At 37.8% G+C, this 13,929-nt stretch overlaps 1 protein-coding gene across 1 annotated transcript in view; it reads left to right on the forward strand.

Moving 5' to 3' along the window:
* The window catches only part of LOC149782988 (proteasome assembly chaperone 2-like), a 50,168-nt gene that overhangs the window by 30,477 nt on the left and 5,762 nt on the right, over positions 1 to 13,929 (forward strand). The window contains exons 5-6 of the mRNA XM_089934548.1: positions 1,020 to 1,214; positions 12,701 to 12,821. Of these exons, the coding sequence (XP_089790674.1) occupies positions 1,020 to 1,214; positions 12,701 to 12,821 (316 nt within the window). The remainder of the gene's footprint in view (positions 1 to 1,019; positions 1,215 to 12,700; positions 12,822 to 13,929) is intronic.

A 13,929-nucleotide genomic window follows, 5' to 3' on the forward strand; every position in this document is an offset into this window, starting at 1 on the left:
TAATATAAAAAAAGTGATTTTAAAAAAATACAAAGCATCATTAATCTTTGTTTTTTTTATCAGCTCATTAAAATATCTCTACTTTCATATCGTAGAAGAGAATGTTCTTTATTATTGTTTTCTGTCTTTTATTTTATGCCACAGTAGGTATGTAGGTAGATAGTTAGGTAAGTAGGGATATAGTTTAACAGCAGTAATTTCCACTCACTTCCTTAAATTGATATGTTGTGAGATTAGTAGGGATAGAGAGAAACTAAAAAAGCAAAGCATAAGGCTTTCAGTAGCTGTTATTACTGAAAATGAAAGAAAGAGAAAGAAATGAGATTATAAGTGAAATTAAATTTGATATTTATTCAGATCGATTCTTTATTCAAGTGAAATGATTGTCAGAATATTTCAATCCACATGAAAGCACATCTTATTTTATCATCGCCTGCTTAATTTGACTAAATAATAATAAACTATTGCTTGAGGCATAATTACTAATGAAACACTATGTATATAATCTAATTATGGCAGAGTATTGAACTCACACTTCATTGATATTTGGACAAAACCACTGAATTACCGTAACATCGGGTCAATGAAGTTGGCTGGTACACACAGATGTTTGTTGGGTAAATAATCCTGAAATTGTTGAATGAAACAAGACTAGCATTCACTAAGTCATGGATAATTAGGTCCAATCTTTCACACATTTTAGTGTGAACCACAGTGATCCATTCATCATCATCAGTTGGCTTTATTTTTGGTACTTTTAGAGGTTAATTCATGAAATTAAATACCTACAAATATGCAAACTGTGACAGGCAAAGCCATATAAATAATTACCCACAAAAAAAATCATTTTTTCAAAACCACAAAAACTGAGACCCACAAAAATAAATGATACTTCAGTATTTGTTGATAACGCTGTATTTTGAAATGGTATTGTTTTTTACTTGACAATTTTGTTTTTCTTCATTCCTTTTGTCTTGAAGACAGTATTTTTGGCATTCCTTTGTTTTAACTCACTTCAGCTCTCAGTTCCGGTATGTAGCTTCCTCACAAATTGAAGAGCAGTTTGGAGATGCATTTAGGAACTTGCATCGTTGGGATGTGTTAGAGAGGAGGATAAAGTTTCCTGCTCCAAGTTCCATAGACCAGCCAATGGGGGAGGCCACGGAGCTGTATCTTCCAGGAGGAGGCATTGCCAAATCACTGTTTGAGGATCTGTGAGTATTCCTGAATTACGTGGTACAAATTACAGTACATATTTTTACTCATGGTGCTTCACTCTGTCATGGAAGGACAAGAAATGATTTAATCAGTTGCTGCATTAAATGGAATGACATCATGCAATATTAGGGTCAAAGACAGTCTAGCTCTTGTGAGCAGCCTCTTATATCTTGTAATTTTCATCACTGCAGACAAAAAGACAAAAACACAGACTGTCCACATTGCAGATACCTTTTCAGAATTGCAGATGATTGTGATAAATGATTAGAAATTAATTACTTTCCAAAAACTGACATCCAGTCAATATGATCTAGTGAACACTTACATTTGGACGTTAAGAGTGACAATGGAGAAAGTGATAAATAAATGCCCTTTAAGCATTGTTGAATTACTTTCCACAACAAACTCTTCTAGTTACTGAAATAATAGTGCATGAATTTGTTTCTCTGAGTTTCTCTGCTAGGCTGTAAATGTTTGTCTCTCTTGTCATGACCTGAGAGCCCTTCTGATGGATCTAGTGACTAAATTGTACATTTTAGCATGCACATGACATAACCAGGTCATCAGATCAGTAGATTTGATTAGTATATTGGCTTCTAAATCAGGCCTGTTCCAGTAAAACATATATCCCCTCAGGGACGGCACTTTAAAAAGTCTGTAGGAAGTTGTGTTTCATAATATTTTAACTCGGACAGTGTAGGGTTGGTTAGGAAAATCACATCTGGTGTGGTTGAGTCAACAAAATTGGAAATCACATGTGGGATTGTTTGAAAAAAATCAGTATTTGAAATTGCAATCTAACCCCCACTTAGCAGTTGAACTCGTGATAAATCAACATGCAGGGGCCAGAATTGTTGCCAGGATGAGAAAGTGCATCAAATATGTATGAATTCATGTGCTTTGAAAGCAGTGGTGCATGAGAACTGATGCAAATTAGTTTAAAATTGTGATTATGAAAATGTACTCTGCACAGGATGCAATTTTTCTTTCACTGTTAACCTGTACTTGTTGCAATATAAGTCATACTGCCAGTAGTGGTCTCATATTGCATGTTTTTTAAGATAGGCAACTCTTTTATGCATCTGGATACTTTGGTTTGACATAAATGGTTATTGAACTAAATTTGATTGGTACATTGGGTGCTAGAGCAGGTATTCTATCATTCTTTTAACCTTACATTCATCAACTAAGTTTTTCAAATGCATGTTTAATATGAGGGCCACCTAGAAAACCCAAAATAGCTGAATCTGATCATGTATTGCTTTCAGTTAATGATTTCAGTCAGCAACTACTGGTTGATGATAGTGATTTTGAAAGTTTTGAAGTATATCAGTCTGTTGGAGTTTGGTACAGAGTTACTGGAAGTACCAGTGTGTGATTTTGAGCCCAAAATTGATGATGAATACAAGTAGAGATGCATGGACAAGTAGAGATGCATGGAAAAGTAGAGAGCATGCCGGTTAATGCCCTATAGAGTAGGGTTTTTTTAAAAATGGAAAATACCAACCCTAAATTAAACTAAAGGTACTTTAAAAATTGAGTGCAATTTTGATTTCTTTTCTGAAAAAATTCAGCACTGAGGGATTTTGTGTTACTTTAAGGTAAGAGTTGAGATAAATTGAATAAAAAAGAATCTCAAAAGAAATTGAAAAGTAAGCATGTTTGTTTCATTAAAATACCTGTGTCTGAACAAGCAGACTATGGCATTGATGGACTTAAAAATCTAATACAGCATTATGGAACAGATAAAAAAATCTGGCATAGTAGGCAGCAAAGCACTGATTCAAGAAAGTAAAACTTTGGCAGAGTTCATGTTAGTGAAAGCTCTCATTTTTGGAACAAAGATATCCAAGAGGCAGTGCCTGTGAGATGTGTAAAATTGTACATCACAACCATAAAGAACGGTTTCCTAACTTGTTCAGGCTAGCTATTGTTATGTATGTCTGTGTTATGTATATTATTTTCATAATAATAGTTTTTGTAAGGGTTAGGTAATGACATTTTCAGTGCTAATGTTCTAACATCATAGTTTTCACTTTTAGAGAGGAGTCATGTATAGTGCATAGTATGGTGTTTCATTCATAAGTTTCAAGGTTATGTCATAATGATAAGTGCAAGTAAACCTCACATGATCTGACAAGGATAGGCATTTTTGAGAATGGAGGTCATGTGTTTCCTAAAAAGCCAAGTTGACTGAGTTTGTGATTAGTTAGAGTAAACCATGTGACCCTTGTTGACTGCAATGAGTATTTCAAAATACCATATGATTCATTCAAAGCTTTGTATTCCATTCTAGCTATTGTGTGTTAGTTTATTGTGCAGAATAATTTTTTCTTAATATTACTTCTGGTCAAGAATAAATTACATTCATTGGATAGATTCATTTATTTAATATAATCATTTGTTGGAATAGCAATGATGTATAATTCTTTCAAGGACTGGGTGGATGTAATATCTGTAAGGATTTACTGTGAACATTCAAAGACATTTCGAATAATAGCTCTATTGAAAAGAACATTTGCATGTAAAACATAATGATTCTTATGTAGTATTAGTACATCAGGACATTACAGTTATCATTTGGAATACCTTTGGAACATATTTGGATTAAATGGCATTTTGGAGTTGATAGAACATTTAGGATTTTTAGGAACTCACTAACAGCTCTAAGTTATTTTTAATTCTTTCACTTGTTATTTTATAAAAATTAATATTTTAAATTATACAAAACTTGTTTGCTATTGCCCTTTCTTGTTACTTAGTTTAAAGGAGACTAGAAATCAAAATTTTCCTTTTACGTATGTAATTTTCTACAGATTTTAATTCGACTGCAATGTTTATAAATTAAATATCGTAAGCGGGTAGTGATTATATTGCGTGGAAGATACCACAATTCCGTAAATTGCCGAGTTTTTCCGAGTTTTGATGAGACGACAGATCATGTGGTACCATGACGCTATACTAGCCAGTCCTCGAATACAAACATAAACATTGGCTAGCGAGGCAGACAGGAGACCACATTTGGGTTGCACGTTCAAAAGTTGAATCTGCAGTCTGATATAATAGTTTATTTACTTTACTGGTAAGTGCTAAAAGAAATTTGTTAGGCACAGGCCCCGGGCTGGTGACTTAAATAAACTAAAGTCCTGAATGAAATTCCACAAGCCTGGACAGTTCATACCTGTCAACTCTCAAGCCGGGAGAAAAACCTCCCAATTTTGGGGGTATTTCCTCATTTACATCCCGATCTCGTAATATCTCTCAATTTTGTGCAGCGAAGTCCTGATTATTACATTATGTCTGTCAATTTTCATTTGTCAGAAGAAAAAAACCCAACCCCAAACCATTTTTAAATATGACGTATGTAATCCACAGTCTAAACTGCCACACTGCTGACATCGTAGCGATATGACTGGAAAATTGTTAAAGCTACATTAAAAATTCAAATCACACGTACACACGTCTAAACCCGGCACTGGACGAAATAATTAATATCATACAACAGTTTTTTTCTTCTTATTTTCTTCTTCAGTAAATAGAACGTGAAGATTAAACATTATTCAAGTAAATTTCAGATTTTTTAAACAACTACAACAGTACTATAGTAAAAAAAAATAATTAAAAGAATAAAATTGTCACCAATTAGCTTAAATGAATGATCACGTTGAAATTTTCTTTGCAAACAAAATCGCATCTCCATTTCCGCCAAAGAAACGCGGCCAGTTAACACCTGACATTCCTCTACCATATATGAAAAGTTTAATTACCATGATCAAATTACAAGGAATAAAACAAAATATACCATGCAGTATATGTGGCCCTAAAGAACTAATTCTGATTAAATATTTTATTCAGCAAACATTGTTACATGCATTAAGACTTAAACCTAAGGAAAAAAGGTGGGGCATAAAACTGAGAAAAACAGTTGCCACATGTACGGTAACTTGTGACTGCAAATTTGAACTGTTAAAATGAAGTCCATGGCATCGTAAGTAACAACAAAATAGGCATCATTTATTTGGTATTGCTGATTGCTGATGCTTACACATACACACACTGTCGAACATGGTTTGTTTGAAATATGTCTGAAGGGCAGTCCTTTTCACAAGATCAATGCAAGGATAAGGATTCTGTTCATTAGTCACACTGGCTTTATTGTTTGCGTACTTAAATCAAAACTTTAGCTATTTTGCAATTTAGCCAGAACTGACCAGAATATGCAAAAGGGGCTTGTCATGGGGGAATAATAAGGCGTATCACAGCGAGAAAAGGCACGTCAAATGGGCGGTCGCACATTGAGGCAAGGGGGGGTGTCAATAGCACCCCCCCCGTTCTATTGTCAGACAGTTAATGTGAAACTTTGACCTTTTTTCAATTGCTGCTTTTTAAACTGCCCAAGGAATAGTTTTATATCATTTCCAATTAATACAGATTACCGTTTATGCATACTACATGTATGCAATGCATTTTTTTTAAAATTATTTTTTATAAGATTACTGAATATTGTGTTTTCTCGAAACACGACAGGTTTAGAATCTTATTTTTAGCAAAGCTTCCATTTGATTAAAATCAAATCTAAATTTCACCTAGGACAGTGGTGATTTGATTTAGATTGTGCCGTGTTAATGCATGTATGTCAACATCTTGAAAATACATTTACTCATTTCACCAGCGCGATCAAAGTTTCCTCAGGCAAACAATTTTTGTTTCGACAAGCCTGACGGGCACTTCACTTTGAATACAGGATAGGCCGGAACTAAAACCAGAAGGGGCCCAGGGTGTCGGGCTATCAGATTTGTTTTTAGCACTGCTGTTTTAGATAAAAGATACGTGGATTGATTGTTGCATTTTGTGGTCACTTACTCGTCCTTCTGCCTATTTTCATAACTCACATGTTTAACTCTTTTCCCAGGATTTAAAATGTCCAAAGGTAAGTCTGGAACAGCGCCAACTTTTAGTCTAGGCCTAGCATTTGCGTATCTTTGAGCTGCTATTTTTTCATGAACCCTCTCGTAACATTCCTTTGAGAAATGTAACGAGCACATAGTGCTGTATGTTGTTGCTTTGAAATTGACTCGTTTGTAATAATGTACCTATTCTTTCATGATGCCTTTATCTTTCGGAAAGAAAAAAAAAATATGTCCACAGGCTTTTCTTAATGTTCTATTACACCCGTAAGCAATGCAAAACGGTATTGTCTTTTACTCTGGCAACTCCCACTTGGGCTGCTGGAGTCGCTACTATGACGTCACATCCTGAAAGTAACCGAATAGGTGCGGTAATTTTGCATACGAGGTCACGGAAATTCAGCTACTAGAAGATAGGCCAATATTTAAATATTGGCATTACGGTCGCAGATGATACTTCAGAATAAGGTTTTCTGCTATAGTACTTTTATTATTATTCTATATTTCCAATGGTTTCTGGTCTCCTTTAAGCCCCTAGAGATTGTAACACTATGCACATGTCGCTTTAGACAGTAGACTGTGAAGGGGGGTTCTCAGCACAGAACAGTATTCATGCTCAGATGAGGACCATATTAAATTCAGAAACAATCAACATACTAATGCTTACAGGGATCCTTAAGGAATCCCTGCACAACATCACAATTAAGTGTGTGCAGAGCTCTGGTCAACAGATCCAATATGGCATTGAGGGAATGAGACAAACTCTTTTATTATGCAAATGTATTACCAAATGATGCATATGCTTGCTATATGCAGAAATTAATGTCATTAAACATTATAAGGGACTGACTGATCTGTACAAACTCAAATCAAAATGGATCAAATTTCTTCTGTTTGTGTTTGGTTTTTGTTACACATATTTCTCCTTTGAATTCATGCACCAATCACATTACATTAGGGAATATTAGTCCGCTACCTCAGGAATCTAGCCCTACTATAAGACAAAAGATCGTCCTTTCCCATCGATTTCAAACAAAGGGCAATAACTCTTGCCCATTACCTCCTCTTGGTACTGCCAGTTGTCACTAGTTTTTAGCTTTGCTGCTTCCTGGGCACTTAGTACAGCTTATCCACTGACAATCCAAGCCGTTTTTGTGTTCTTATTGGCCCATTCAACTTTCCTTTTGGATCTATGGTGAGAATTTATCAACCTGCTGCAGGCTGTATACATAATTTTTACAATTTCTGACAAATTTGAGTGATTTTGTCAAGTTTCAGGACTTTGTTTTTTTAAAGACCCCATCCCACCACCCTACAAGGTCATAACGGTTTAGCATGACTTTGAATCTTTTTTGCTTACTCTGTTTGTAACAGATTATATTAATGGGTTGAAAGGTGCTGCATTGATAATGTTTGCTTGGTATCTTCTTATTTGTTGATGTTTTGATAGAATTTTGTTAGACGTATTAAACTAAGCATTATGCATAAGTTCATAGCATGGCCATATGCTTCTTATATGACACTTTTCACTTTTCCGTTACTTACAAAAGTGATTTAGCTCGTTAGTAATTTTAAATGCATTACTAGTATCTGCTTTAGGTTTCTTTTCTTATGTCGTTTCATTGAAATGTCATCCAAGTACATAAAGTGCAGAAAGTTTCAGGCAAGGCAGGATAACCATGACTCCTGCATGGTCTGTACAAAATGTACATCGTTGTTGTCATGCAATATATGTAACACATGGTTGGAAGACACCTGGGCCATAGTGATCCAAAAGGGGAAGGACTAAGTCAAGGAAGGATTGATGTCCTGAGCCTTCATCCCAAATCCACCTCCATTGCAAGTGTTGTCTAGGTTCCCAGGGCTCCCCCTCCAAAGACAAGTTTGCCAGGTGCAACTAATGGCCACAGTTACATCAGCAGCAGGGGAGAAGGAAGATGCAGAGAAGTTACAGCCTTCTTTCAAACAGATGTGTCATCTAGTACAGGAGATGATGATGCAACTCGTGACATCAAGGCCAGTTTTACCCCTTTTTCCCTCACTTACTCCTGCACCTTTTTCTTATGCATTCCCCCATTTTACGCCACCCATGTCTGAGCATGCCCTTTGGACATCGGTTTCATGCTGGATCCAGTGTTTAATACTGCCACACTGTTATCAGCCATAACCAGCCATCCTGACATCACCAACCATCCAGCCGGCACTGGCAGTCCAGCCACCCCAGCATGGGACCCTTTCATCAAAACAGTCAAACCAAATAGATCATACGGGGATCTTAGTGACATATCCGTTCATCTAGTTGCACTGTTGGCATCTTACCACTAGTATATTATACTGGAGATTTTAGTGAGAAACTGACCATCCAGCCAGGCCTTTGTAGTGGCAAGTATCAGTTATAGCTTGACTGTCTTATGTGCTGCCGGCATCCGGGCTGACTATGCCATTCACACCAGCCGGCAGTGCCGATATTGTTAGACTTCTGATTATTCACTGCCTACTCTCAAGGGAGAGTTAGTGACATCTCCAAATATGGCCAGCCAGAGTCATCATTGCTTCCCAGCATGACTTATGCAGAACTAAAAGCTGACCTAGAAGGGGACCCAACACAAAGTGAGTGTGATTAGATGCCAGCAAATCAATCTTATTCAGATCCTAAACTGGACCAGACTGAATTCAGCTTTCAAGCAACCATCGAGGAAATGGCTTGGGTGTTGGCCATTTCGGAATGCTCTCCACCCCTACTGTAACCTAGGATTACAAAGTCAAGGCATAAATTGATTTGGAGGAGGAGGAAGAGACAGTGTCCTTCCAGCTCCTTCCTGACTCAGCAAAGATTAAACAGATTAGTGACTGGCTTTCGGGTTGGATTGATGACCAGGGCAATTCTAAGGCATTCTTCTTGGAAAGCCATGTTCCAGTGATATTCTACTCTGGCTGGTATCATGCTCACTACAACACATTCCGTTTGGATCTTCCAGCTCTCGAAAAGATTTTGACAGCTGTCCACATGTTAGCTCCATAGTACTACAAAGTAGATAATAATGTGTTCCATGCTGGTTTGGAACATCAGGGTGATATCCTCCATGTTAGATTTAGACTCACTGGCAATCTTCCTGCTCACTGAAACAATCTATCGATAGCCATGACTGGGACATGATGACCAGAGTCACTCAGTTTCTTAACCGAGCAGTTTACCATGCTATGAACATAGCATTGATGGCTTTGTCTAGCTTAGACCTAATCTAATTGAACACATGTTTGAGTCTGCGTTGCTCAACCTCATCATAATCTTGCTGTACAGATGACTCCATTTGTGTCTCTGCTGCTTTTTGGAGGACAAATCGAAGAAGTTTGGAGGCAGGAAGCTCAAAAACCACCACTCCAACTCACTTCTTCACCCACATAGGTGTTTGGACCCACTCAGCTCCCACCAGTATGAAGGGATGTTCAGCAGCCCCAGGACAGGGGATTTCTTCAGTCAGATGTGCACGAATATGTCGCAACCCAATGCCAGGAGACCACAGCAAAATCAACGTCAGATCAGGAAAAGGTTGCCTTCCTACAACAAGAGATATGGTCACTCATCAAGAAATAGGCGGTGGTGATTGTGCAAAGACCACAATCCCTGGGGTTTTATTCAAGGCATTTTCTAATTCGGAAAATGAACAGCAAGTTGAGACCCATCATTGACTTGAGTCACCTCAACCGGTTCATTGCACCACAAAAATTCAAAATGGAGAAGACAAAATCAATCTGTCTTGATCTGAAAGATGCAAACTTTCACGTCCCTATCCACTCTGTATCATAGAATTCCTCAGTTTTGTGTAATGTGACACTGTTTATCAATACACAGTTCTTTCCTTTGGCCTCAACATCAGCCCTTGGGCTTTTACCCAGATCATGGATTGCATTATCTTACTTTTTTGGTTGACATTATCTACAGTGATGGTAGCATATCTATACAACATCCTCCAGCAACACATGGTAGGTTCTATTCTACTCCAAGGCAGGAACAATCTCCTCTCTTGTTTAGATCATCTAGGCTTTCTACTGAACTGGAAAAGTCAGCCTCCATCCATCATCTAATTTTGTCCATCTGGGTATGGATTTCTTAACCAACCAGAATCTGGTGCAGCTTCCCCGTATTCATGTAATCAGGATCATTACGTCTGTTTACAACAAGACTTTGATGTTGGCAAGAAAGTTCTTGCTGCTCCTCAGTTTATTCATGCCGCAGTGGACTTTATCCTGCAATCAGTCATGATCACACCTGAGATTCGATCATTCCTGCATCCATGGTGCAACCTAGGTTGGCTGACCATGGGAATTGCGCTGAAGAACACCCAAACGGAAATGACAGTATGTACTGAAGCCAGTGCATACAGTTGGGGTGCCCAGCTGTTGCTGGACTTCTTTACTGTCAGTGGCACATGGGAGCCAGGGAGCAGCCTCTGCACTTACACATTCTAGAAATGAAGGCTATCATCAATGCCTTTCACTTTTGAGAAGACTGACTCTCAGGAAAAAACGGTTCTCAACTCTGTGGTGGTGATGTATCTCCTCAAACAGGGTGGCACCAAATCATCCAACCAGTTCTAATTTGGAAGTTTCCACATTGGTGCAACAATCTCCTTATCAACATACAAGTCAGACACATTCTGTCTTGGCTGACACTCTATCCAGGAGAGGTCAAGTGCATCACATAGAATGCTGATCTAATAAGAGCCAAGCATGCAGAAGAAGACGGTCTGGGCAGGAATGGAACAAAGTGACTGTGGTTGCTTGAGAAGATTCAGGATGGCTGGGATTCTCCTGTTCCATTGGTAGCTAAATTTTGTCCATTGGATCAAGTAATCCAAGTTTCAGACTATACAAGGTTGCAAATGGAAGAACCTTACTTGGCTTGGCAGGAATCCTGTTGTGGAGCAACTGCCAGAAATTATGATCTACACAGACATCGCAACAGGCTGAGGTGCCTACCTCCTGGCTGCCTTCAAAGGAGTCAGCAGTGTTTGGCCCCTCCATGGACATTATTACAAATCATCGAGTTCAAGGCCATAGTGAATGCCTTACATTTGTGGCAGGATACACTGTTTGGAAAGGGCATTCCTATTCTATGTGACAGCTCAACTATTTTCATTTATCTGACAACTCAGCTATTGTCAATTACACCTAAAAGCAGGGGTGAACCAAATAATCGAACATCAGCCCTCTGGTTTGGGATTTGTGCATTGTTGACAAATTCACACCCAAGTCTTCCATATCCAAAGCAGACTCAGTGTCAAAGTAGACTGATAGTCATGCCAGAATCAGCTTATTTGGGTCAGTTGTCCCTTCAAGGACCTATTTGCAACATGATGGAACATAAAGCCTTGACAGTCTACACTGTTTACCTGAACTGGAATGGTCTCAATGCATGTACATTTTCTCCAGCCTCTCTGACTCCCAAAGATATACAAAAAAGCAAGGAAATCAGAGTGCTATCACATCCTGCTTGCTTCCCTCAAATGTATGAGAAAAATCATGGATCAGTGACCTATTGAACATGGCAGGAGAGATTCCCAGAAAATTCTTCTCACAACCAACTTGGACTACTGTGAGTGCAGATCTTCAGTTGAAACCCAGGTGTTGAGCCTGAACACTGAACTCATATCAAGGAAACTCTCTGAAAGATGGTTCTCAGAACAGGACTAGTGGTGGACAGGATTGCTTGAGCAAGATTGCCACCACTTTGAAAGCCAAGACAGGAAAATTGGGAGTTTTCTCCCAGTGGTGTAAGGAGAAACACAGCTTTTCCTCACAGGCCTCATTATCACAAATGGCTAACTTCCTCCTGTGGGTCTTGAAGAATTTGGCTCCCATCACAGACAGGAGCTTCTGTTCCAAGACTTTAGACACATTTTGACTGCATGGGAGGGAGAACATAAGCTGGAACAAAGGCCTCGCCAACCTTCATATGGGTTTGGACATGGCTTACCAGATACACTGCCTAGCTCATCCATTACTCACCTCACATATGAAGCTTGCTTCCTAGAAATTCTAGCTACAGAAGACATAAACAGTGATTCATACCTTGTCAGTCATCCCCATTTTCAGTTCTGCCACAACAGTTCAGAATGGTTCACTCATGACAATACTTGCTTTCTTGAAGAGAATGGCTTGGAAGAGTGTATTTGTGTTATAAAGTCCTCAGTACAGTAACATGCACATTCTCTCCAGTAGTAACTGATGATTAACTGGATTTGACATCAATCCTATGTGGAGACCACCCTTGTCTTACTTCCACCTTGGCAAGCAGATGACTTGTTTAGCTTTTCAGTTGCTAAAACAAGCCAAAAGATTTGGCAAATGTCTTATTTTGCTTGGGAGAACTGGATTTGTTTGATACTGCATATACTCCTAATATACTATGACCAGTTAAGTATTATCAAACAAACGTGTTTTACTCCCAACAAATTGTTTCATGTTGTGTTGGAAAATCCATAGATTCCTTTTCAACAGTTTTTATTATGAATTTACTTTTGTAAAATTTAATTATTAACTAATCACATGACTTTAATGTTGTTTTTTTCCAGCTGTGATGCAGGTGTCCCAGCAGCCATGTTGTTGATTTTTTGTGCAGAAGGTGACAATGTCCAGGAGGCTGTTACATTAGCAAATCAGCTCAATAGCTGGCTCCAACTCGTTGATTTCCATGTAAGCATGTAACTGAAGTATTTTAAGATGGGCATATTATGTAATGGCATTGTCCATTAATCTATCTGATATATTATGTAATGGCATTGTCCATTACTCCATCGGGCATATTGTATAATGGCATTGTCAGTTATGGCATACTGTAGTATCATCAGTTTTCATGGTGGACCAATTTTCTTGGTTTTCATTGTTGCCCCGAACCACAAATTTAAATCCCCAACAAAAAATGAGCCACATAGGATGATGCCCCCCACACACACCGTTTTCTTACAGTGTTTCATTCCTAGAGATTAACATTTGATAAATCATGGTCAATACTGTAATCTGGTAATTAAATATTAGCTTTTACATGTGTTTCTTTTATTTTTTATTTTAACCTTTTGAAACAAGAATTATAAATCATTTTATATTGTTTCAATGCACTCGTTCAATAAGGTATCTGATAGCTGTAATTTTACACTCACTGCCTTAAATCAATATGTGAGGTAAGTAAGGATAGAGAGAAAATAGAGAAAAAACATAAGCATTCAAACAATAGTAATGCTGAAAATGAAAGAAAAAAATGATAGTAAATGAAAATTAAATTTAATACTTCTTTAAATCGATCCTTCATTCGAGTACAACTGTTGTTGAAACACTTAAATCCTTCTGAAAGCACATTTAATTTTATCCATGCATTTTTAATCCAAAAGAACAACAATCCTGTAAAATACTATAACTATTTCTTTAAACATTATTATTAATGAAACACTATGTATATACACTAATTACAGCAGAGTATTGGATAAAGCCACTGTATCAACATCATGTCAATCAAGACTCACGGTACTCACAAATGCTTGTCGGGTAAATAATCCCCAAATTGCTGCCTGCTAAGCAAGCGCCTGTGCTGTGTTTGAAGCTTCTGACAGATTAGGAAGTCCAGGAACCGAGGGTGTGTGTGTCTAAGTTGAAATTTACCACTTTTAAGCCACTGTGTTAACACCATGATTGTCAGAAAGTACTGATGGTGCAGTTTGATGGACAGTGGTTTAAGTAAGAAATCATTCATATGTACTTTAATAACTGATTGGCCTAGTGTTGTTGGCTGCATCAACTTCCTTTGATG

The sequence above is a fragment of the Sinohyriopsis cumingii genome, chromosome 15 (genome assembly GCF_028554795.1).
Source record: "Sinohyriopsis cumingii isolate HCF-2022 chromosome 15, ASM2855479v2, whole genome shotgun sequence".
NCBI lineage: Eukaryota > Metazoa > Mollusca > Bivalvia > Unionida > Unionidae > Sinohyriopsis > Sinohyriopsis cumingii.